We start from the raw sequence: 23666 nt of genomic DNA on the forward strand, positions 1-23666 counted from the left end.
TTGTACCCGTTTCCGCCAGCATCTTCACAAGGTCCTTTGCTGTTGTTCTGGGATTGATTGATTTGCACTTTTCGCACCAAAGTACGCTCATCTCTAGGAGACAGAACGCATCTCCTTCCTGAGTGTTATGACGGCTGCGTGGTCCCATGGTGTTTATACTTGCGTACTATTGTTTGCACAGATGAACGTGGTACCTTCAGGCGATTGTTAATTGCGCCCAGGGATGAGCCAGACTTGTGGAGGTCTACAATTTTTTTTCTGAGGTCTTGGCTGATTTCTTTTGATTTTCCCATGATGTCAAGCAAAGAGGCACTGAGTTTGAAGGTAGGCCTTGAAATACATCCACAGGTACACCTCCAATTGACTCAAATGATGTCAATTAGCCTATCAGAAGCTTCTAACGCCATGACATAATTTTCTGGAATTTTCCAAGCTGTTTAAAGGCACAGTCAACTTAGTGTATGTAAACTTCTGACCCACTGGAATTGTGATAGATTATTTCACTGTGTCTATAAACAATTGTTTGGGAAAATCCTGTGTCATGTACAAAGTAGATATCCTAACCGACTTGCCAAAACTATAGTTTTTTAACAAGACATTTGTGGAGTTGTTGAAAAACAAGTTTTAGGTTGAGTAATTGTAAACTTCTGACTTCAACTGTATATTCACTTTTAATACTCTAAATACACTTGGCACTGCATGAAAATCATGTTTATTTGAGTTTCAAAACATTTTGAAATGTTGATCCCAATGTCACACATTGGCCCCATTATTTATTGAAAGACCCAGAACTGTTATTTTTACATGTGGAGCATGCAGAATGGAGAAGTCCTTTTTAGTCCACAAATACGCTTTCTGGTTCCGGAAGCCAGCTTGTGATGCATATGTTTTTGTGGATAAACATATCATCTCTTTTGTTTTGTTATTATCAAATACCTTTGCAGCATCATTGTTCCCCTTTCGACAGTTTACACATTGGCTGACATTTGTGACGTTACAGGAGGAATGGGAACCTAAAGGCAGTATAATAGCCTTTTGGGGGAACGGGAGTGATTCTCTCACACACACACACACAACTTAAAAGTCCATGTAGAAATACATTTTATAAATAAAGTAAGTGGTTATTGGATGAACTCGGTGGGACAAACAGCCATTACTTCAAACGTTCAGTTACAATTAACCGTAGCCAGTCCACATTTTGTCATCGCCACGTTCAGCAGGAGCGACAACGTTGTCTAACGTTCAGATAGAAATGTATGATATAGAACAAATATAATTCTCTGGTATGTAGAAAAAGTAATCACATCAGCTCATTGAATATCTATCTGCAACGTTCCACAACGCTGCAGTATCAGCTACTTAACCTAACGATCTGGAACACACCCCTTTACGAAAGTAGCACAGGGAACGAACTGGTAAGGACAATAAGCATTCACGACTGACGGACATAAAATTAATAAAGTTTTAAAACCAAGACAAGTGAGTAGTAAATGATAGCAAAATGACATTTCAGCGACACTTTCGTCAATTCAGTTTCGGTTCATGAATGATCGTTCGGTTTCAGAACTTGTTTGCGTGAACCTGCTACAGTTCCCCAGTGTTTGTTTACATGGTCACGTTGACAGAAATATGATCTAATAATAGTTAATAGGGATTCAACTTTAGGTATGTTTCTCACTAGATATGCTTATGTTTTACAATAATACTTTGTGTATCCATATTCCTTGGAGCATTGATCTCAAGTTGACAACCCCTCTTGAGACACCAACACACAGATCGGAGAGGTTTGAGCAGGGCCGCCCGATTAGCCATTAAGGGGTTGCTCAAGGGCAAGATAGTATCTAGGATACCGATGCCAGCAACCCTCCGGTTCCTGGCCCACCTTTACTTCGATCCCACCGACTGCGTCATTGCATTTTGGCACACCAGAATTACATTAATTTCCAATGAAACGCTGCGTTTGCCTTGTGTTTAGTTGAAAACGCTGCGTTTGTTTCCAAACGTGCCTGCATCAGCCGAGACACAACATCTGACCTATGTCGTCGCCAGAGATCGCTTCCCTGTCCTGGGGACACATGAAGGTGAAGGGCTGCTCGTCTTCCTATAAGGACTGTAAGGTGTGGCCCGGGGGTAGCCGCGCATGGGACTGGAGAGAGACTGGGACGGATGTAAGTTAAGATAATAAGACATGGACTGCGTCTCAAATGGCACCTTGTATGATGATAATGATGTGACTGACTATGTGTGTAGCATCACCCTGGAGTGCAGCCTGCAGATCTAGAGGAGGTGCTTCAGAAGGGAGTGGCGACTTTGGTCATCGGGCGGGGCATGAGTGAGGCGCTGCAGGTATCCCCCTAGCCCCATACACACGCTCTTCCCCTACTCGTTTACATGATAATTTCCCAAGACCTACACATTCACCCCAAAGATTGTTTATTATATTGACAAGATATTAGTGCACTCTAACAATGGTAATAAATGTCCTTAAAGATGGAAGGCAGGCGGGAGGTGAGATCAGGTGGGACTATTCGAGCCAATGAGAGGGCAGAAAAGCTTGTGAACAATGGGCCATCGCGATATATAGAGGACTCATCTTTGTATCTCTGCCATTATAGCGTCTGTGACAGCAATAGGCTCCATTTTAAAGTAGTACATTTTATTTTCCTTCATTGGCTGATTTTTCCAACTCATAGGAATCCCCACCCAGTTGACTACTTTAAAATGTTGGAAGCCTTCAATGGCAATGTCCATGCTGAAATAGATGATATCCATGATGAGTCCTCTCTTTATGACAATAGGCACAACTCCGATATAAAGTCGTTTTTGGGTTGCCCGAAATGTTGCCGAAGTGCCAAGGAAGTGCCACTTATTACACTGCATTCGTAACAACCTATTACGAAACTTATTTTCAATAAAATAAGAACAGTCACATTTTTTGTTTATCAAATTCGACACTAACCTCCATACAAAAATTCCTCACTTCGTGGGCTTATTTTGGGCGGAGTAAAACCTCTCGCTTCCGCTCTGTTTACCCTATCCTTCACTTTCCCTAGCCCCGACAAACATACTTTTACCAACTCCTACACATGTACACTTTCCCACAATTCCCCTGATTTCTCTCTCTGGCCTTGTTCGAGAGCATCAAAACTTATGTACCATGGGTAAATTGTGAATGACTGATCTACAAATAATATTGAGTAGTTATTTATGATGCAAGGTGATTTGTAGATCAGTCAGTCTTGACTTGCCTTTTAAAGGAGAACTCCACCCAAAAACAATTTCATTAGTCCATTGTTGACAGTCCCAAAATGTTTTGCTTGTCAATAATCAGGGTTTAAAGATATGTAACTTTCAAAACACAGAAATCATCCCCGTATGATGCAAAACCCAGAATCATATGATGCAAATTGATTTCTGTATTTTGAAAGTTACATCTTGAAAACTTGATTACTGACATGCAAAACATTTTGGGACTATGCTAACAATGGACTAATGAAACAAATACAAAAATATCATTTTTGGGTAGAGTTTTCCTTTAAAGATGGCTGCAATGTTGAACTCTGCGCTCTCTCTCTAAAAGGTCCCGTCCTCAACTGTGGACTTCGTGATACAGAGAGGAGTGGAGCTGATAGTTCTGCAGACAGAGAAGGCCATCACAGAATACAACAACCTGGTTGGCCAGGGAGCCAAGGTGGGTGGCATCTTCCACTCTACCTGCTGATGACATCATACCACAGGTGGCCAGTAGGAGAAGTCTGAAAGCCTGGTGCAATTCAACAGGGTCATATTCATTACAGCACACTGTAGCAAAACGTTTTGCAATGGACAAGTCCATGTAGTCCCTCCCTGTTTTATTCTGTTTGGTACCTGATGAACACAACCCTGGGGTGAATTAGCGAAGTGAAACATTCAGAACACCGTAATGAAGAGCTGAAATGACTTGCTGTGAATAAAGGCTTGTTTTTGTCATCTGGTTTCATTTATTGTCATTCAAAGAAAAAAAATGGTCCTTAACTATAGCAACTAGGAATAGCAACACACAGATCAGACAGGTGACCTCAGTGATACTCTGGCTGAGTCTCAGGATGAATCCCAAATGGCACCCCTTTTCCTTTAGTGGTCAAAAGTAGTGCACTATATAGGGAATAGGGTGCTATTTGGGACACAACCTCATTCTAGTTGAGCAGTCAGCCAGGAGTGGCACACACTAACAATATAAACATATACCCAGTAAGGAACGGCCAGCTTTGAGGTCTGCTCCAATGGCTGAGGACTAGAGGGTTAGGGGTGGGAGAGGGAGAAAGCGAGATGGATGCTTAGAGGTGTTTGGTGTCAGCGGCGGGCAGGTTTAGGCATGATGAAGACCTTGACAGGTTTGCCGAAAGAAATGGTTCCCTCAGTGGCACCCTCTGCTGGCTGGAGGCCTTCAGTGCTGCTGTCACTCCACACCGCCTTACAGAGACGAGATGAGCTGTAGGCCAGCAGCAGCCTCACCTCGATCTGACACGCCTCTGAAAGAGACAGAGAAAGGGGCCGGGGGTGAGTTTGTGTCCATGCAGAGTAAGACAGCTGGAATGTGGGTGTGCCCCCACTAGTCCATGTGCTGTGAGACCGGTAGTGTGTGTCCTCACCAGTCCATGCGGAGTGAGACAAGTAGACCTGTGTGATGAGGCGGTGGCGGTGTGGTCCAGGACTCCTGAAGTCTCCAGGTTTAGGCTGAATCACATGAGACTGGCCGTCTGGATACAGCACCTGGAGAGAGAGATAAAATGTGTGTGTGTGTGTGTGTAAAAGACAAAGCAAACTATTACAACTTTGACCAACACTTCATCCATCAGCAGGAGAGAGGGCACAGCTTATATTAGAGGTCGGCCGATTAATTAGGGCCGATTTCAAGTTTTCATAACAATCGGAAATCTTTTTTTTCTTTTTTTTTACACCTTTATTTAATCTTTATTTAACTAGGCAAGTCAGTTAAGAACACATTCTTATTTTCAATGACGGCCTAGGAACGGTGGGTTAACTCCCTCGTTCAGGGGCAGAACGACAGATTTTTACCTTGTCAGCTCGGGGGATTCAATCTTGCAACCTTACAGTTAACTAGTCCAACGCTCTAACCACCTGATTACATTGCACTCCACGAGGAGCCTGCCTGTTACGCGAATGCAGTAGAAGCCAAGGTAAGTTGCTAGCCAGCATTAAACTTAACTTATAAAAAACAATCAATCAATCAAAATCACTAGTTAACTACACATGGTTGATGATATTACTAGTTTATCTAGCGTGTCCTGCGTTGCATATAATCGATGCGGTGCGTATCGTTGCTCCAATGTGTACCTAACCATAAACATCAATGCCTTTCTTAAAATCAATACACAGAAGTATATATTTTTAAACCTGCATATTTAGATAAAATAAATCCAGGTTAGCAGGCAATATTAACCAGGTGAAATTGTATCACTTCTCTTGCATTCATTGCACGCAGTCAGTGTATATGCAACGGTTTGGGCCGCCTAATTTGCCAGAATTTTACGTAATTATGACATAACATTGAAGGTTGTGCAATGTAACAGGAATATTTAGACTTATGGATGCCACCCGTTAGATAAAATACGGAACGTTTTTTTGTATTTCACTGAAAGAATAAACGTCTTGTTTTCGAGATGATAGTTTCCGGATTCGACCATATTAATGACCTAAGGCTCGTATTTCTGTGTGTTATTATGTTATAACTAAGTCTATGATTTGATAGAGCAGTCTGACTGAGCGGTGGTAGGCAGCAGCAGGCTCGTAAGCATTCATTCAAACAGCACTTTCGTGCGTTTTGCCAGAAGCTCTTCGCTGTGCTTCAAGCCTATCAACTCCCGAAATTAGGCTGGTGTAACCGATGTGAAATGGCTAGCTAGTTAGCGGGGTGCGCGCTAATAGTTTCAAACGTCACTCGCTCTGAGACTTGGAGTAGTTGTTCCCCTTGCTCTGCATGGGTAACGCTGCTTCAACGGTGGCTGTTGTCGTTGTGTTCCTGGTTCGAGCCCAGGTAGGAGCGAGGAGAGGGACGGAAGCTATACTGTTACACTGGCAATACTAAAGTGCCTATGACTATTGGATGTTCTTAAAGGTTAATGAAATACAAATGGTATAGAGAAATAGTCCTATAATTCCTATAATAACTACAACCTAAAACTTCTTACCTGGGAATATTGAAGACTCATGTTAAAAGGAACCACCAGCTTTCATATGTTCTCATGTTCTGAGCAAGGAACTTAAACGTTAGCTTTCTTACATGGCACATATTGCACTTTTACTTTCTTCTCCAACACTTTGTTTTTGCATTATTTAAACCAAATTGAACAGGTTTCATTATTTATTTGAGGCTAAATTGATTTTATTGGTGTATTATATTAAGTTAAAATAAGTGTTCATTCAGTATTGTTGTAATTGTCATTATTACAAATAAATAAATAAAAAATAAAAAATCGACCGATTAATCGGTATCGGCATTTTTTGGTTCTCCAATAATCGGTATCGGCGTTGAAGAATCATAATCGGTCGACCTCTAGCTTATATACATACCGCTAGGGTCCTGGACAAAGGCTTCATTCTGATTCTCTACCCTTCACCCAGAGATGTGCAGGTGTATCCACCTTATGCATTTACATTGGATTGGTGCAAGCACAGCTTGAGGGAGTTTCCACTATATTCCAGGTAAGGGCGAGTGTACGCTTTGGGAGAAGGTTGGAGAATCGTAACACAGCCAAGGGGTGTGTGTACCAGAGACTTTATATAACAGGGTGTGTACCTGTACTTTGACAGTGTTGTGGGGGTCTTGCACGTGCTCCAGCGTAGCATCGATGTCTAGCGCCACCACCAGGCCAGATGTGAAACGCAGCGGGTTGTCAGACTCTCCTGTCGGCTCGATGATGGTCGCTGACGCACGCTGGACCTGCCAGCCAATACAAACCACACCTGGGTCAAATACCTGTGTGTGTGTGTGTGTGTGTGTGTGTGTGTCTCTCTCTGTGTACCTGTTTAGGTAATTGAAGGTTTAAGAAGCCACTCTGTCTCAATGTGGTCTGAAGGATCTTGACTAGTTCTCCAGGCTTGCAGGCCGACAGCTTGGGACTCAAGTCCAACAGCTTCCCCACAAAACTTTCCTGGAGGTGGGGCAGCTCCACCACAAACAGCCTGGAGGCATAGAGGTCAGGATTCATCAGAATACCAAAAGAAAAGGGTGTGCTTTCTGCAAGGTCAATGTTGCCACCTTGTGGCGATAAATTAAAACAAAAATTCAGTTCACCAATTCATTACAGATGCATCAGTTTCTGTTTGTCTTTTATAGGACAAATAGTCTGTCTTGTGTTTTCAAAGATGTCAAAAGTTGATTAAATAAAACAGATTAAATAGGCAGATTAAATGGTAAAAAAAAAAAAGATAATATACCTCTGAAAGGATTCCACCTCCTGAAGGAACTTCTCACAGACACTGATGAGAGGTTCAACTCTGCAGAGAGATGAAAGGGGTTGAGCTGCTTGACAGTTACAGACATGGACGGTGGGGGTGTTTGTGTGTGTACTAACCCTCGTCTGGTACGGGCAGTCAGGACTAGCTGTAAGGCCTTAGCCTGTAGTCTGACGTGGTGTATGGTGGCCACCTGTCTGTTCTCCAGACCACTATATAGGAACTCCAGTTTATACGTCTCCTCCAACATCTACAAAAACACACACACACAACATTACATTATATACACACAACTCTGCACATCACATTAATGTCTAGGGGTAACGCCACTGGCTGAAGACACATACACTGAGTGTACAAAACATTGCTCTTTCCATGACATAGACTGACCAGGTGACCCTTATTGATGTCACTTGTTATATCCACTTCAATCAGTGTAGATGAAGGGGAGGAGACAGGTTAAAGAAGGATTTTTAAGTCTTGAGACAATTGAGACATGGATTGTGATTGTGTGCCATTCAGAAGGTGAATGGGCAAGACAAAAGTATGTAAGTGCCTTTGAACGGGGTATGTTAGTAGGTGCCAGGTTCACCGGTTTGTGTCAGCACCCCTGTGGAATGCTTTCAACACCTTGTAGAGTCCAGGCCCCAATGAATTGAGGCTGTTCTGAAGGTATGCAACTCAATATTAGGAAGGTGTTCCTAATGCTTTGTACGCTCAGTGTATATGCTCCTCGTGTATATGCTCCTCTTCCCACCGGAGATCGGGGTTCAATCCCTCCTTCAACCTGTATCCCCCCATTTCAAGTGTCTAAATAAAGTGAAAAATACTATTTAAAAAAGCACAATAGTTTGTGTGTGTGTACCTGTTTGGCAGCAGCAGTTGCCATGGCGTTGTGTTTAAGGCAGAGGGGGACGGCCATAGTCCACAACTTCTCCTGCAAGGCCTGTGGGAAGGACACAAGGAGAGGAGACAAGGAGATGAGGAAAGGCAATACGATTTGGGCATTCTGGTCAAATGTAATGCAGACAGACACCGGTCTATCCAGATGCAGAAACACACCTTGGTGAGCAGTAGTTGGCAGCGGAGGTAGGTGGCAGAGAAGTCAGCAGCTCCTGCCAGCTCTGTCTGTAGCTCCCCCAGTCTCTGTAGGTCTCTGAGAGGATACACACACACACAAAATATTAGCTTAAATTTTTTATGTATTGATAGTATTAGTGTGTATGTATGTACCTGATAGTAAAGTTGAGCAGGTCCTGAGCCCCGGGGTCCTGTAGGTTGTGTATAGTGCTAATTCTGCTCAGACTCTGTTGGAGGAACAGTTGAGCAGACTCCACACTGCCGGAACCTTCTATACCACTCACACCTGGGGCCTGCGTCCTCCCTGGTAACTACACACACACACACAGAGAGAGAGAGAGAGGATGGTTCAAGCCTTGAATGCTGATTGGCTGACAGCCGTGTTCTATCAGACCGTATACCACGGGTAAGACAAAACATGTCTTTTTACTGCTCTAATTAGGTTGGTAACCAGTTTTTAATAGCAATAAGGCACCTCAGGGGTTTGTGGTATATTGCCAATATACCACAGCTAAGGGCTGTATCCAGGCACTCCATGTTGCGTCGTGCATAAACATCTCTTGGTATATTGGCCATATAGCACACCCCCTCGGGCCATTTTGCTTAATTATGACACAGTGGGTCTCGACATAGATTGGTGAAAGGGGTGTGTGTGTGTGTGTGTGTGTGTGTGTGTCTTACCCTGAGAGGAGGTACTAGGTGAGAGAGGCTGTCCCGTAGGTAAGTGTAGTGTCTAAAGGTGTGGTCTGAGAACAGAGCTGTCATGGTGGGACAAGACTGAGCTGCGTTGAACACCAGCACCAACACTGCAATATCTGTTACGCTAGGTCAGGAACACACAACACAGAGGTAGGTATAGGTGTGTGTGTGTGTGTGTGTGTAGGATACAGGCAGGGTCATCCATGTCTGGTTCAGGGGTGTGGAAGTAGGGGTGAGTACTGAGCAGCTCTGGAACCAGCGGTAACACCAGCGTAGGATGACGACAACCTAGAAACTTTAGACACCTAGAGAGAGAGATGAAGAGAAAGAGTGTGTTGAGTTTTAAAAGCCTTTTTATTGAATCACTTGCAAAGTGATACACACAGACAGAAGCTTACTTCCAGACAGAGTTGCGGTCGGTGGGGTACTTGGTGAGGTTTTTCAGCAGCTCCAGCAGGGCCAGTTGGATACACTCTTTAGTCGACACATTGGTGAAACACAGCAACTCATGTAGCGCCTCTCTGATGTCACGAGACGAGTCCTACACAAGTTACACATTTCAGTTATTATTTTTATTCTTAAAAAAAAAAAATGATACAGGACCAGTCAAAAAGTTTGGACACACCTACTCATTCCAGGGTTTTTCTTTATTTTTTACTATTTTCTACATTGTAGAGTAATGGTGAAGACATCAAAACTATGAAATAACACATATGGAATCATGTAGTAACCAAACAAAGTGTTAAACAAATATAAATATATTTTATATTTGAGATTCTTAAAAAGTAGCCACCCTTTGCCCTGATGACAGCTTTGCACACTCTTGGCATTCTCTCAACTAGATTCATGAGGTAGTCACCTGGAATGCATTTCAATTAACAGGTGTGCCTTGTTTAAAGTTAATTTGTGGAATTTCTTTCCTTCTTAATGCGTTTGAGCCAATCAGTTGTGTTGTGACAAGGTAGGGGTGGTATACAGACGATAGACCTATTTGGTAAAAGACCAAGTCCATATTATGGAAAGAACAGCTCAAATAAGGAAAGAGAAATGACAGTACATGAAGGTCAGTCAATTCGGAAAATTTCAAGAACTTTTAAAGTTTCTTCAAGTGCAGTCACAAAAACCATCAGGCGCTATGATGAAACTGGCTCTCATAAGGACTACCACAGAAATGGAAGACCCAGTTACCTCTGCTGCAGAGGATAAGTTCATTAGTTACCAGCCTCAGAAACTGAAGCCCAAATAAATGCCTCACAGAGTTCAAGTAACAGACACATCTCAAAATCAACTGTTCAGAGGAGACTGTGTGAATCAGGCCTTCATGGTCGAGTTGCTGCAAAGAAGTCACTACAAAAGGACACCAATAAGAAGAAGAGACTTGCGTGGGCCAAGAAACACGAGCAATAGACATTAGACCGGTGGCGATCTGTCCTTTAGTCTGATGAGTCCAAATTTGAGATTTTGGGTTCCAACCGCCATGTCTTTGTCAGACGTAGAGTAGGTGAACAGATGATCTCTACATGTGTGGTTCCCACCGTGAAGCATGGAGGAGGAGGTATGATGGTGTTGGGGTGCTTTGCTGGTGACACTGTCAGTGATTTATTTAGAATTCAAGGCACACTTAACCAGCATGGCTACCACAGCATTCTGCAACGATACGCCATCCCATCTGGTTTGCGCTTTGTGGGCCTATCATTTGTTTTTCAACAGGACAATGACCCAACACACCTCCAGGCTGTGTAAAGGCTATTTGACCAAGAAGGAGAGTGATGGAGTGCTGCATCAGATGACCTGGCCTCCACAATCACCTGACCTCAACCCAATTGAGATGGTTTGGTTTTTGCGACTGCACTTCAAGAAACGTTCAAAGTTCTTGAAATTTTCCAGATTGACCGACCTTCATGTCTTAAAGTAATGATGGACTGTCGTTTCTCTTTGCTTATTTGAGCTGTTCTTTACCAAATAAGGCTATCTTCTGTATAGCACCCCTACCTTGTCACAACATAACCGATTGGCTCAAAGCATTAAGAAGGAAAGAAATTCCACAAATTAACAAGGCACACTTGCTAATTGAAATGCATTCCAGGTGACTCCCTCAGCTGGTTGAGCGAATGCCAAGAGTGTGCAAAGCTGTCAAGACAAAGGGTGAATACATTGAAGAATCTAAAATCTATTACGATTTATTAACACTTTTTTGGTTACTACATGATTCCATGTGTTATTTCATAGTTTTGATGTCTTCACTACTTTTCTACAATGTAGAAAATAGTAAAAATAAAGAAAACCCCTGGAATGAGTAGGTGTGTCCAAACTTTTGACTGGCACTCTATATTCTAACATTTAGAAATGTTCTTCTTTCACCTTGTAAGTGTGTGTGTGTGTGTGTGTGTGCATGCATGCGTGTGTGTTGGCACGTGCATGTGTGTGTATGCGTCTCCATATGTGTGTTGGTGTGTGTTACCTCTAGTACAGCCAGTACAGTATCCAGCTGGTCTTCTCTCAGGGTGATGTTAGTAGAGATCTGTCTCAGGACGTGGATGGACTGCAGCCTGACTTCCTCAATCTCATCATTAAACATGTCAACCAGGAAGTCCAGGCACTTCTCGGCAAAGCTGGCAGATGATTGGGCAAGAGCAGAGAGTGCATCCACAGCAGCAATACGCACCTCTACAGATAAAACACACACAGGAACATTATAATTTACACACACACAAAACCCATGCGCACACAAACACACACTCTCTCTGAGCCTCCACAGCCTTCACAGAAACAAACAAAACATAACACACACACACACACACAACCCCAAACACACTTACCGACACACACACACCCTTACCGTACATCTCGTCCTCCAGTCCGTGTACGAAGGCTCCACATGCCCCCGAGGCGATCAGGTTGACAGCTGAGGTGTCCACCTTTTCCTTGGGAGCATCATCAGCCCATTTCCTCCCAGAGGAGAACTCACCTGACGTATAGAGCTCCTTGGCCCGCTCATGAGCAGTACGTTTCCTCTGAGATATAGATAACATTATTATTAATATATTGTTGGGTTGTAATTTGAAATACTTGCTACACCAGAAGTGAATGGTTATATGTAGGAGGAATGCATATGGTGGGCTCAACAGAGGTTGGATATGAGCTAGGGGCTTGGAATATTACTGAGTAAGGGAAAGGGCAATCACATGGTTGCGGTCACTGATAAGGGTGGATAGCTGTGGATTAGTGAGAAATGTGGGCCGAGGTCAGGTCACATGAAGGGAGAAGGAATAGTTTATTACCTATATCACTTAACTTCCTGCCTAGCAACAAACATGTAGTGTTTAGAGAAAAGGAGGAGACTGCCTAAAGGGGGGTATAAATGCTGGTGGAAACATGTATGTCTTTTTAGCTGTTTGACCCAGTGGGTGAACAAACTTGGTTTGAGCTTCCCTAGTTGTCTGATGGTTTATTTAGAACCTGAGTAAAAACGAACAATACGACTTTACTGGGTAAAACAGCTGAAAAGACAGACATGTTTCCACTGGACAGAGGAACTCTGCCTAGAAGCCCAGCATCCCAGAGTCGCCTCTTCACTGTTGACATTGAGACTGGTGTTTTGCGGGTACTATTTAATGAAGCTGCCAGTTGAGGACTTGTGAGGCGTCCATTTCTCAAACTAGACACACTAATGTACTTGTCCTCTTGCTCAGTTGTGCACCGGGGCCTCCCACTCCTCTTTCTATTCTGGTTAGAGCCAGTTTGCACTGTTCTGTGAAGGGAGTAGTACACAGCGTTGTACGAGATCTTCAGTTTCTTGGAAATTTCTCGCATGGAATAGCCTTCATTTCTCAGAACAAGAATAGACTGATGAGTTTCGGAAGAAAGTTATTTGTTTCTGGCCATTTTGAGCCTGTAATCGAACCCACAAATGCTGATGCTCCAGATACTCAACCAGTCTAAAGGCCAGTTTTATTGCTTCTTTCATCAGCACAACAGTTTTCAGCTGCGCTAACATAATTGCAAAAGGGTTTTATCATTTATTTGTAAGGTACGGCTCATGAGCAGGTCAATGAGCTCTATGTAATCTAGATGTAATTAGACTTTTAAAATTATAAACTTGGATTAGCTAACACAACGTGCCATTGGAACACAGAAGTGATGGTTGCTGATAATGGGCTATGTCTATGTAGATATTCCATTTTAAAAAATCTGCCGTTTTTAGCTACAATAGTCATTTACAACATTAACTATGTCTACACTGTATTTCTGAATAATTTTATGTTATTTTAAGGGACAAAAAATGTGCTTTTCTTTCAAAAACACCAACATTTCAAAGTGACCCCAAACTTTTGAAAGGTAGTATATGTACTGTATTACATTACATCTAGATTACATAGAGCTCATTGACCTGCTCATGAGCCGTACCTTACAAATAAAATGCTGTATGCTTCCTCTGAAGAGACATTTTACACACACACACAGTGTACGTACCCTGAGGTCTGACATCAGCTTCTTGTCCAGAGTCTGCTCTAGGAAGTGAGGACTGACCTGCAACATGTTACCCTGAGGAAGAGAGGAACGAGTGGAGGGGGAGGAAAGGAGAACCATGACTATCTGAAAAGTAAGATGTCAAAATATACAGTTGTGTGTGTGTACTCACCAGTGTTTTGGCGGCCTGCACCCTGACCACCCAGGATCCATCAGAGACCATGTGACTAATCTTCCCAAACGAGTCGTCGACCAGACGGACTTGCTCATTGGACGACGGAATCGGCACAATGCTGATTGGACAGATGCCACCTTTATTCATCAATCACACAGCAGTTTTCACCCCCCCAGTCAGTGAGTGTGTGTGTTCAGTGTTGGGCTTGTTTGACATTGCAGCCGACTGCTGACTGATGATCTACAAATCAACTTGCATCATAAATAACCACTCATTATTATTTGTAGATCAGTCTGGCAGGCACAATTTACCCACAATGAATCATGGACTTGGTGATCTTGAACACAGCCAGTGTGTGTGTGTGTGTGTGTGCACGTCTATGTCTTACCTCTCTGGATAGAGCTGACTCAGGACCCACACCATCTGAACGGCAGCCGAACGAACCTGCTCATAGTCATCACACAGCAGCTGACAGGCCTAGACACACACACAATTAAAGAGAAACGCTCACACAAAAGGACCTAGCGGCTGGGAAAGAAACACACGCATGCACAAGCATACACACTTTACCTGATCATAAATGGTCTGTTGAATCTTCAGTCCCCTTTCATGCAGTTGCAGCTGAAAGGAAGAGCAGAACATTGAATAATCAATCAGTCAATCTATAATCTATCTAGCCTGTACACATGCCAATAGTCTAGAGAGGCGTCCTATATGCTTGGAGTAGGCATCCAGCTAACTTTCACCTGTCCTGTATTTTCAGAGCAGTGCAGACTATCGAGAGGCCTCTCAATATCCACTCAATAGACTGAAGCATTGTTTTGGGCATGCATTCTAAGTGAGCATGCTGGGATGTATATTGGGACATAACAGGAGGAAGTAAGGTCATACCATGGCTTTGATGGCCGCCGTGCGCACCCTTGGGTCCTGGTCTGCAAAGTAGTCACTGATGAGGCTCTGCGCGTCTCTCACACACACTCCACCAGACACCCCTGGAAGGAGGAGGAAGGGAGAGTGGAAAGTAGTCACTGATAGCACACTGCTGCTGCACATCCCACACACATCTCTCAGACATGGTGATGTAATGAGGGGGTGTCTGGTTGAACTGGTTGAATTAAATTAAGTAAATAAACATTTCATGTAGTAAATGTTTTTATTGTTGTTGACTCAACTACCCTGGTTAACGCAAATAAATATACACACCTGGAGCACTGCCCCCAATAACAGCTGGAACCAATCCCTGTCCATCTTTATTTAGTGGCGTGTCCACATTTCCCAGGCAACCCAGGAGTTGTAGGCATTTATTCCTCACACCGAAATATGTGTCTGACAGGTGCTGAGAGAGAAATGAGAGGGATAAGATGAAAGAGGGGGATGAGAGAGATCGATGAGAGAGAGCGGGATGAGAAAGAGGACGAGAGAGATTGCTGAAAAAACTTGCAGACCACGACTGTATGCGTGTTACCTTGTAGGCCACCTCTATGAGTCTGTGTCTAACAATAAGGCTTTCTGGGAGATGGGTGCCGATGACCAGCAGAGTGTCCAGCAGCTGAGCCAGGACCTGATGGGACTCTGGACACACACAGAGAGAAGAAAACACAAATACAGACATGGACTAGGTCAGAGAAGATATGGGAAAGAGTGTGTAATGATGTACTAAGTGTGTGAATCAGATTGTAACTTACTCTCTGTGTTGAATGTGTTGAGGGTGTCATCTAGGATACTCTCAGGGTTGAAGTTCTGGGTCTTACTAAGCAGGCCGATCAGAGAGGCAATCTTCAGCCGCACAGAGTTATCCTGCTCCTACAGAGACATAGATACACAAACAGTCATCACTCTTCTACAGCAAGACACAGGAGCAAGGTGAGGGAAAGAAGGGATGGAAGAAGACAAGGCAGAAAGGATAGATGTAGGAGGGGAGAAAGGAGGGACCATGGAAGGAGGGGCGAGGATAGCTGCTCTTAGCAACGCAGGTGTATTTACATACACTCCTTTCCGTTGTATTAGGTTGCACAAAAACAGTCCTCGGGAAGCCAGAAGTTAAATACAATTCCATTTCAACTTATTGTGCTGGTGGGCAGGAAGGTTGGTCATTTTGACGGGTGGAATGTGTGACAAAATATCTAAAGGATCGGATTATTAAACAGAATTTCCAAACTGGTCTGTTGTAGACCCACTTCTTCTCTGCTTACCTCATGTCAAAATAAAAGTCATTCATTTTTTGCCCACATATGGAGCACGTGCAGGACTTTTCTTTGGACATGAGGTAAGCAGAGAGTACATCGGCACAAATGTAATACTATTAAACTTCTGGCTTTCCGCGGACTGTTTGTGTGCAACCCAATACAATTGAAAGCAACGCTAGTGTATGTAAATACACCCGCATTGCTAAGAGCAGCTAGGGAGAGGAGGGCTGCTTTACCTTGTAATAGTGTTCCAGGAGGAGAGATGGGAGAATGATGAAGGATAGAAAGAGAAGAGAGAGGACGAAGGAGAAGATGGAAGAAGAGATGTGAGGATGGAAAGATTAAAGCCAGGGCCATCATACCTTGTAGTAGTGTTCCAGCAGTATGCGCACAACCCCTTCCACACTCTCTGCCTCCACGGAGCTGCGGGCGAAGTGCAGCAGGTACTGCAAGGCATCAGTGGGGTTGGAGGCCTTACACAGGTCAATATGCAGCGCTGCAGACTTACTTGGCTTGGTCAGACGGAGCTTCTTGGCTGGAGCCTCCTCTTGGGGAAGCTGTTGATCAACAGAGACAATGGATTACCTTTTAATTATGTGATGTGATATGGATCTGGACACCCAAACGGCATATCTAAAGCTGTAGGGATCGAACTATAGCAAGGATTTAGACAAAGCTAGCCAGGTACCAGATCCCTTTGTACTCTTGCCTACTCTATTGCTGTCCTTTTCATGATTTGCATAATCATAACACAAACAGACTGGTACTTAGGCTAGAACACTATTGCAAATGTACACCAGCTAGCTAACTAAAAGTAGCTACCACTGGCCATTTGTTCAGATCATTGTAACCCAACGTAGCTAGTCAGCAACGTTTCTACGAGTCCTATATAATATCTCTATCTACCTAAATTTAATGAAATAGGATTCACGATGTTATCAACAATTCGGATGTTATTGCGGGATGCAATACGTTAACAGTTGGTTAGCTAGCTACGAAACACTCACACAGTCTGAGTCTAACGTTAGCTAGCTGGCTTGCTAGTATTGTAAGAACAACGACAATTAAAATGTGAATATTTCGGGTTTTTTAGTAACCATGCGTCTACCGACCTGAACAACTTTGGAGAATTCCTCGTAAACTCGCTTTTTGAGATGTGCTGCCATTTCCAAAGAAATTAACTAGCTTCCAGTATTTTTTTGGTTGTTGAAAGCGCCCAGCACCATCGTCATCAAGCGTCGACGGAACTCGCAATTATGGGTATAAATATACTTCCGGCTCCTTAACAATTTCTTTCCTGTCAGCGGCCTCCGGTAAAATGGCGGTGCAAATCTCAAAGAAGAGGAAGGTTAGTTCACGTTTTTTACCAAAATGGTCTTCGTAACTGATGCATTTGTAGCAAATTGGGATGCCATGTGTTAGCAGCATGAGTACGGAGTTGATTGTGGTATTGATCGGTGTCCTCGTCCTCTAGTCTAAAGAGGATTGACAAAGATGTTACCTACCGGTACAACGAATCCTCACTTCGCTAGAGAACGTGCAACGGGGTGCCTTTTATACCGTACTAGCGATTAAGTATAGCCATAATAACACCATTCAAAACATTTAATTGCGAGTCTGATTGTCAGTGGTGTGTATGTAGATTGGTGATCGGTGTCCAGTTGGCTAATGTTAACGTTACATAGGTGGCAGGCTACTTAATTGTAATATTGTCACTATCCAGTTAGAGTCATAGTACTCCGTAATACTCTGTAATAGTAACTTGCTGGCCAGTGATGTCACCAACAGTTGCAGGTTCGCTAGCGACTGTGACTACAAGCATGTTCCCTGCAACCTAGCTAACAATATACTGAATTTCTGTGCCTGGTTAGTTCGTCGCGGACGGAATCTTCAAAGCCGAGCTGAACGAGTTTCTGACGCGGGAGCTTGCGGAGGATGGGTACTCCGGTGTGGAGGTGCGTGTAACCCCGACCAGGACCGAGATCATCATCCTGGCCACAAGGTAACGTTACCGGTATGTTGGTAGCTAGGGGGTTATACTGTCTTAAACAGGTGTATTGTTGGTACAAAGTACAACTTTTTTTCTCCAGGCGCAAAAGGCCTCATCGTCACTTAAGAGTATTACTTAAGTACTAAGGAATTCTCATAGCGGATGCTAGGTAAATGCTATTGATCACATGCGAACATTTCCTACTAGGACAGACAACCAGGCTCACGCTGTTTGCAGGAAGCACAAAATAAATATTAGGTAGCATGGATGCTGTTAACAAGAAGCTTGGTCTTTGTTAGCCAACTTAGCCACTTCAGCCACTTCTCAGTAAAAGGCACATGACAACCTGCTTGGAGTTTGCTGAAAGGCACTTAGACCATGAGAAACAAGATTCTCTGGTCTGATGACACCCAGAGTCAACTCTTCTGCCTCAATGCCAAGTGTCGTCTGGAGGAAACCTAGCACCATCCCTACGGTGAAGTGTGGTGGCAGAATCATGCTGTGGGGATATTTTTCAGAGGCAGGGACTGGGAGACTAGTCAGGATTGAGGGAAAGATGGATGGGGCAAATTAGAGATCCTTGATGAAAACCTGCCCCAGAGCGCTGAAATTGATTTGAATCAAATGGATAATCTTGAGTTTTAAATATGAGAACCTGTTCAATACAGCTGGAACTTTCAGGAAAACAAGATGACTAACTGATTGCATAGAGCACGTTTAGTAATAGAGTGCCATTGTTGTTTCAGGACCCAGAATGTTCTGGGAGAGAAGGGCCGTCGCATCCGGGAGCTGACCGCTGTTGTTCAAAAGAGGTTTGGCTTCCCTGAGGGCAACGTGGAGGTAAACAAATGGACACGCATACACTAGACACACTACAGTTGCATACATGTACTCATTAGACAAACTCCCTAACCACAATATCAGGGAGCTGAGAACTGTGGTTCAGAAGAGGTTTGGCTTCTAAGGGCAGTGTGGAGGATAGAAGAATATGGTCGTGTGACGTTTAAATGAAAACAAGTATGAATTCCACAGATTTTTACATAGGGAAGATTTGAAGTCTGTTAATGAATGTAAAACAACTAACCTCAAGTGTGTCTGAAGGTAGAATCTGTGACTGGAAAAGCTCTAGCTTTCTTTGCGCTAGGCTGTTAACCAGAAACGACTTTCCTTCAGTGATGATACGATGACGAGTCGGAACGGGACACAGTCAGTCTCTGCGGTCACTAGAACAGGGTCACGTTCTGTGTCTCTGGGTTCAGTTCCCCAGAGCAGCATGTCTCTTCAATTGAAGACATCGAGGCATTTGTCTGAGAAGGACTGAATCCAGTACAGGAAATGTGTGGATTCATATGGTTTCTTGTTAGGTAGTCCGGTAGCTAGTTGGCTAAGATAAAGGTAGTCAGGGATGCATGAAGTTGTCGGCGTTCTAGAGACGGTTTCTACCACAATTAAGAATGTGAGTTGCGAGGCTACACTTCTCTGCTGTGGTGGTTCCGCGGCTCACATTGCAGCACCTGCACCAAGCGGTGTAGCCTCTCTGTATTTGTAGAATGTTAACCTCCACTCTCTCCCTCTCTAGCTGTACGCTGAGAAGGTTGCAACCCGTGGTCTTTGTGCCATTGCTCAGGCTGAATCTCTGCGCTACAAGTTGCTGGGAGGTCTGGCTGTACGTAGGTAAGCCTAACCCTGGCCGCTGACCTCCGACCTGTTGCACCTAGACACTGATCTAAGGTCCGTTATGCATTAACCTGCAATGGTGCAGGTTTCACTCTTAATGGTACAGGCTAGGGTTTGGGAAGGTAAGCGGGGTCTAGATCTGTTCAGGAGAAAGTTGCCAGAAAACTACTGTTAGCTTAGCATGCTACGATCAGTGTCTCTAGGAATCTATTGAGCAGAACATGCCCCTGTTACAGTCCACCTTCTTAAACTTCCTTTCTCATGACATACAGTAGAATGTCTCCCTTCAGTGATGATACGATGACGAGTCGGAATGGGACAGTCTGGTCTGTCTCTGGGTACACTGGGTTGGTGTCACGTTCTGTGTGTCTGGTTTCAGTTCCCCAGAGAAGCAGGTCTCTTCAGTTGAAGACATCAAGGAATTTGTCTTAGAAGGGCCAGGAAAATGGCTCATAATGTCAGATGTGATCTCATAGTCCTGTATAAGTTGACGTGTATTAAACCCATTTTCTTTCTCCTATCCCAAACCCCCCCCACCCTCCATTTTCGCTCCACCTTTCGTCTTCGCCCCCTCGCCTCTCTTCCTCTCGCTCTCCCCACACTCTTTTCTGCGCACTCTTCACCATCTCTTCTACCTCTCCCTCTATCCCCCCCTCCCAGAGCTTGCTATGGTGTGCTGAGGTTCATCATGGAGAGTGGCTCTAAGGGTTGTGAAGTGGTGGTTTCTGGGAAGCTGAGGGGTCAGAGGGCCAAGTCCATGAAGTTTGTTGATGGCCTGATGATCCACAGTGGAGACCCAGTCAACTACTACGTAGACACCGCTGTACGCCACGTCCTGCTCCGACAGGGTAAGTACCAAATCAACCCCTAGACACTACACTACTACTCTACCCCTAGACACTACTAATGGTTAGACAAAGTGAATACCAAATCAACCCCTATACCCTACCCCTAGATTATTCTGATCTGTCAAGGTGAGTCTCATCAACAGTAGAATTGTTGGTCTGTGGCTTTTTAAAGGTGAAATGTTTTCCTTCGGTGATGATACGATGACGAGTCAGAATGGGTCACGGTCAGTCTCTGGGGTCGCTGGGTCAGGGTCACGTTCTGTGTCTCTGGGTTCAGTTCCCCAGAGCAGCGTGTCTCTTCAGTTGAAGACATCGAGGCATTTGTCTGAGAAGGGCAGTCATATTAGTCTAGTCATTATGATCAACCTCTTACTTGCTATAGCACACATGTGCTAACCCTCATACTCTATTCCACAGTGCCTTCAGAAAGTGTTCAGACCCCTTGACTTTTCCCACATTTTGTTACGTTACAGCCTTATTCTAAAATTGATTAGTGTTTTTTTCCCCCTTCAATCTACACACAATACCCCATAATGATGACAAAGCGAAAACAGTAATAATAAAAAAATCTAATTTATTACAAGTAAAAACAAAAAAATATATATATTTACATAAGTATTCAGACCCTTTACTCAGTGCTTTGTTAAAGCACCTTTTGGCAGCGATTACAGCCTCAAGTCTTATTGGGTATGACGCTACATGCTTGGCACGCCTGTATTTGGGGAGTTTCTCCCATTCTTCCCTGTGTTCTTGGGAACCTTCAATGCTGCAGAAATGTTTTGGTACCCTTCCCCAGATCTGTGCCTCGATACAATACTTTCTCGGTGCTCTACAGACAATTCCTTTGACCTCATGGCTTGGTTTTTGCACTGTCAACTGTGCGACCTCATATGAACAGGTGTGGGCCTTCCCAAATCATGTCCAATCAATTGAATTTACCACAGGTGGATTCAAATCAAGTTGTAGAAACATCTCAATGATGATCAATGGAAACCGGATGCACCTAACCTCAATTTTGAGTCTCATAGCAAATGGTCTGAATACTTATATAAATGTAATGTTTTTTCGCTTTGTCATTATGGGGTATTGTTTGTAGATGAGCATAAAAAATATATTTTTAAATAAGGCTGTAATGTCAAGGGGGCTAAATACTTTCCGAAGGCACTGTATACGTTTCACTGTTCTACGTCTAGGTACGCAGAATAACCGTTGGGTAGAGGGTCTGTGAGCACTGATGTGTTTTTTGTCTGTCAGGTGTGCTGGGCATCAAGGTGAAGATCATGTTACCATGGGACCCCAGTGGTAAGATCGGTCCCAAGAAGCCTCTGCCAGACCATGTGAGCATTGTGGAGCCCAAAGACGAGACTATCCCCTCCACCCCTGTGTCTGAGCAGAAGGGGGCCAAGCCAGAGGCCCCAGCAGCCATGCCACAGACTCCTGTACCCACCGCATAGACAGGTACTATACCCTAACACTAACCCAGCCACCGCATAGTAGAAATGTACTGTACTATAAATTAGTGGTTCTCAGCTGGTTTTGCCTCGGGACTCAAATTTAACCAGGTTGCTTCAGTTGTGACTCAATTTGCATTGTGGGGGGAAACTAGATTGATAATGTAGTAATTGTTGAGGAGGCTTGTGGTAGTGAAAGGACTCCCCATGAGTGTCATTTAAAATGCTGCACGAAAGTGTATCTCAGGGTGTGATACACTTTGTTTACTTTCAGGGCGACTATTAGTTTAGTGTTAGTTTACTCTTCCCTTCAGTGATGATACGATGACGAGTCGGAACGGGACACTGCCTGTCTGGGGTCGCTGGGTCAGGGTTACGTTCTGTGTCTCTAGGTTCAGTTCCCCAGAGCAGCGCGTCTCTTCAGTTGAAGACATCGAGGCATTTGTCTGAGAAGGGCTTCCTGACTTTATCAAATATCTGCATACCAAATGGTACCCTATTACCTTTTATATTGTGCTAACTTTTGACCGGGACCCATAGGGATCTGTTCAAAAGCAATACACTGTATTGGGAATGGGGTGCCATTTGAGTCTGACAATATACTGGTGCCTGATTAAATATTTCTAGACTACGTTGAGCATGTAGTTAAGCTACTGTGTGTAATTCATAAACTGTGATTCAGGCAGGTTTAGGTCTGGTATCCTAATGTCTGTTATTCTGTTTTTCTTCCAGGTGTCAACCATTGTTCATAGATGGAAGCAGGACCCTACATTTTCTGTACAAAAATAAAACCTGGAAAATGCACCTTTTTGTTGGTCTCAACTTGTGAAATATTCCTCTTCCCAAACATGGCAATTAATAAATTAGTTAATAATTGGTTGGTTTATGGTACTTTTGGAATTGGGAGAATGGCAAGGAGTCTGGGTAGATGGGTAAGGAAACGCTACCGCAATACAAAAAAAAACAACCCTTCATAACTGTCAATACCAACAAAGGACTTAAAACTAAACGGGGCTTGTTCTAAAACTCGCTGTCATGCAAAGTAATTCCTTGATGAGCTATAGGACATTCAACACGTAGCTATCCCCTATCTGAAGGACAACGGAACACTCTTCTGGTAATTTACCCCGATATCAAATAATATACTGGCCTTTCCACACTCGTGTTGCGGTTATTTACTTGTTGCTAGTAGCATATTTTATACTGAACAAAGCTGCAACAGTTTCAAAGATTTGACTTGAGTTACAGTTCATACGAGGAAATCGGTCAATTGAAATGCATTCAGTATGCCCTAATTTATGGATTTCACGACTGGGAAACGGATACCTTTTTTAAAAAATGGCCTCGGCATCTCATCACGATATCTGCATTCAAATTGCCATTGATAAAATGCAATTTTTTCATTGTGGTTTATGCCTACTGTTACTATAAACAAGTAACAATGTAAGTGAGTGGATATGTGCATATATGGTGTTGAGGTGCCGAAACGAAAGAACAAGCCACAACCAACATCCAACAGTGTTTTACATGGAGTCTCCTCGGTGTATGGGGGACAGGTGTATTTATCCCTGTGACCTGAACCCAGGTGTGTCCCATTTCGCTGATGACCCACCCAGCTCTGCCCACTGATGC

The 23666-nt window shown here is 43.7% G+C and overlaps 3 protein-coding genes and 4 non-coding genes across 9 annotated transcripts; 6 read left to right on the forward strand and 1 right to left on the reverse strand.

The window, feature by feature from the left end:
• Positions 1-1192: 1192 nt before the first annotated feature.
• aamdc (adipogenesis associated, Mth938 domain containing) lies at positions 1193-3969 on the forward strand. Of its 3 annotated transcripts, none has more exons than XM_071358848.1 (4): positions 1193-1415; positions 2016-2168; positions 2251-2346; positions 3581-3969. In XM_071358848.1, exons 2-4 carry the CDS (start codon positions 2037-2039, stop codon positions 3719-3721), a joined length of 369 nt encoding a protein of 122 aa, XP_071214949.1. In that variant the 5' UTR covers positions 1193-1415; positions 2016-2036; the 3' UTR covers positions 3722-3969. The 3 variants fall into 3 exon arrangements, with proteins under 3 accessions (XP_071214949.1, XP_071214948.1, XP_071214950.1); XM_071358847.1 differs by having other exon boundaries at positions 1299-1415; positions 1976-2168; XM_071358849.1 differs by having other exon boundaries at positions 1384-1479.
• On the reverse strand, positions 3958-17324 carry ints4 (integrator complex subunit 4). The gene is made up of 24 exons (XM_071358843.1): positions 17181-17324; positions 16431-16625; positions 15568-15685; positions 15348-15454; positions 15086-15218; positions 14774-14874; positions 14453-14503; positions 14271-14359; positions 13880-14000; positions 13711-13782; positions 12077-12251; positions 11699-11904; positions 9636-9778; positions 9427-9542; positions 9220-9353; positions 8692-8849; positions 8521-8614; positions 8324-8404; positions 7578-7708; positions 7441-7500; positions 7026-7185; positions 6800-6943; positions 4632-4752; positions 3958-4511 (listed from the first exon to the last, which is right to left on the reverse strand). The coding sequence occupies exons 1-24, from the start codon at positions 17232-17234 to the stop codon at positions 4333-4335; spliced, it is 2943 nt and encodes a 980-aa protein (XP_071214944.1). The 5' UTR covers positions 17235-17324; the 3' UTR covers positions 3958-4332.
• LOC139548903 (small ribosomal subunit protein uS3) lies at positions 17270-22838 on the forward strand. Its single transcript, XM_071358846.1, has 7 exons — positions 17270-17416; positions 17940-18070; positions 18805-18898; positions 19638-19732; positions 20396-20583; positions 21838-22041; positions 22767-22838. Exons 1-6 carry the CDS (start codon positions 17387-17389, stop codon positions 22035-22037), a joined length of 738 nt encoding a protein of 245 aa, XP_071214947.1. The 5' UTR covers positions 17270-17386; the 3' UTR covers positions 22038-22041; positions 22767-22838.
• Positions 19226-19374, forward strand: LOC139549855 (small nucleolar RNA SNORD15). Its single transcript, XR_011669946.1, has one exon. It is a non-coding gene; the product is annotated as a small nucleolar RNA SNORD15 (small nucleolar RNA).
• Positions 20020-20171, forward strand: LOC139549856 (small nucleolar RNA SNORD15). Its single transcript, XR_011669947.1, has one exon. It is a non-coding gene; the product is annotated as a small nucleolar RNA SNORD15 (small nucleolar RNA).
• On the forward strand, positions 20769-20917 carry LOC139549853 (small nucleolar RNA SNORD15). The gene has a single exon (XR_011669944.1). It is a non-coding gene; the product is annotated as a small nucleolar RNA SNORD15 (small nucleolar RNA).
• LOC139549854 (small nucleolar RNA SNORD15) lies at positions 22343-22489 on the forward strand. The gene has a single exon (XR_011669945.1). It is a non-coding gene; the product is annotated as a small nucleolar RNA SNORD15 (small nucleolar RNA).
• Positions 22839-23666: the final 828 nt, after the last annotated feature.

Source organism: Salvelinus alpinus, chromosome 22 (assembly GCF_045679555.1).
Source record: "Salvelinus alpinus chromosome 22, SLU_Salpinus.1, whole genome shotgun sequence".
NCBI lineage: Eukaryota > Metazoa > Chordata > Actinopteri > Salmoniformes > Salmonidae > Salvelinus > Salvelinus alpinus.

Bases quoted from the DNA above. Each gene is read 5' to 3' on its own strand.
- aamdc (XM_071358848.1), top strand. From the start codon at position 2,037: ATGTCGTCGCCAGAGATCGCTTCCCTGTCCTGGGGACACATGAAGGTG. The intron at 2,169-2,250 runs GTAAGTTAAGAT...CTATGTGTGTAG, and splicing joins GGAGAGAGACTGGGACGGAT to CATCACCCTGGAGTGCAGCC. The intron at 2,347-3,580 runs GTATCCCCCTAG...TCTCTCTAAAAG, and splicing joins GCATGAGTGAGGCGCTGCAG to GTCCCGTCCTCAACTGTGGA.
- ints4 (XM_071358843.1), bottom strand. From the start codon at position 17,234: ATGGCAGCACATCTCAAAAAGCGAGTTTACGAGGAATTCTCCAAAGTT. The intron at 9,779-11,698 runs GTAACACACACC...TAACTTGTGTAG, and splicing joins CTGTACTGGCTGTACTAGAG to GACTCGTCTCGTGACATCAG. The intron at 4,753-6,799 runs GTACACACCCTG...CTCTCTCTCCAG, and splicing joins ACAACACTGTCAAAGTACAG to GTGCTGTATCCAGACGGCCA.
- LOC139548903 (XM_071358846.1), top strand. From the start codon at position 17,387: ATGGCGGTGCAAATCTCAAAGAAGAGGAAG. The intron at 17,417-17,939 runs GTTAGTTCACGT...GTGCCTGGTTAG, and splicing joins AAATCTCAAAGAAGAGGAAG to TTCGTCGCGGACGGAATCTT. The intron at 19,733-20,395 runs GTAAGCCTAACC...CCCCCCTCCCAG, and splicing joins GGAGGTCTGGCTGTACGTAG to AGCTTGCTATGGTGTGCTGA.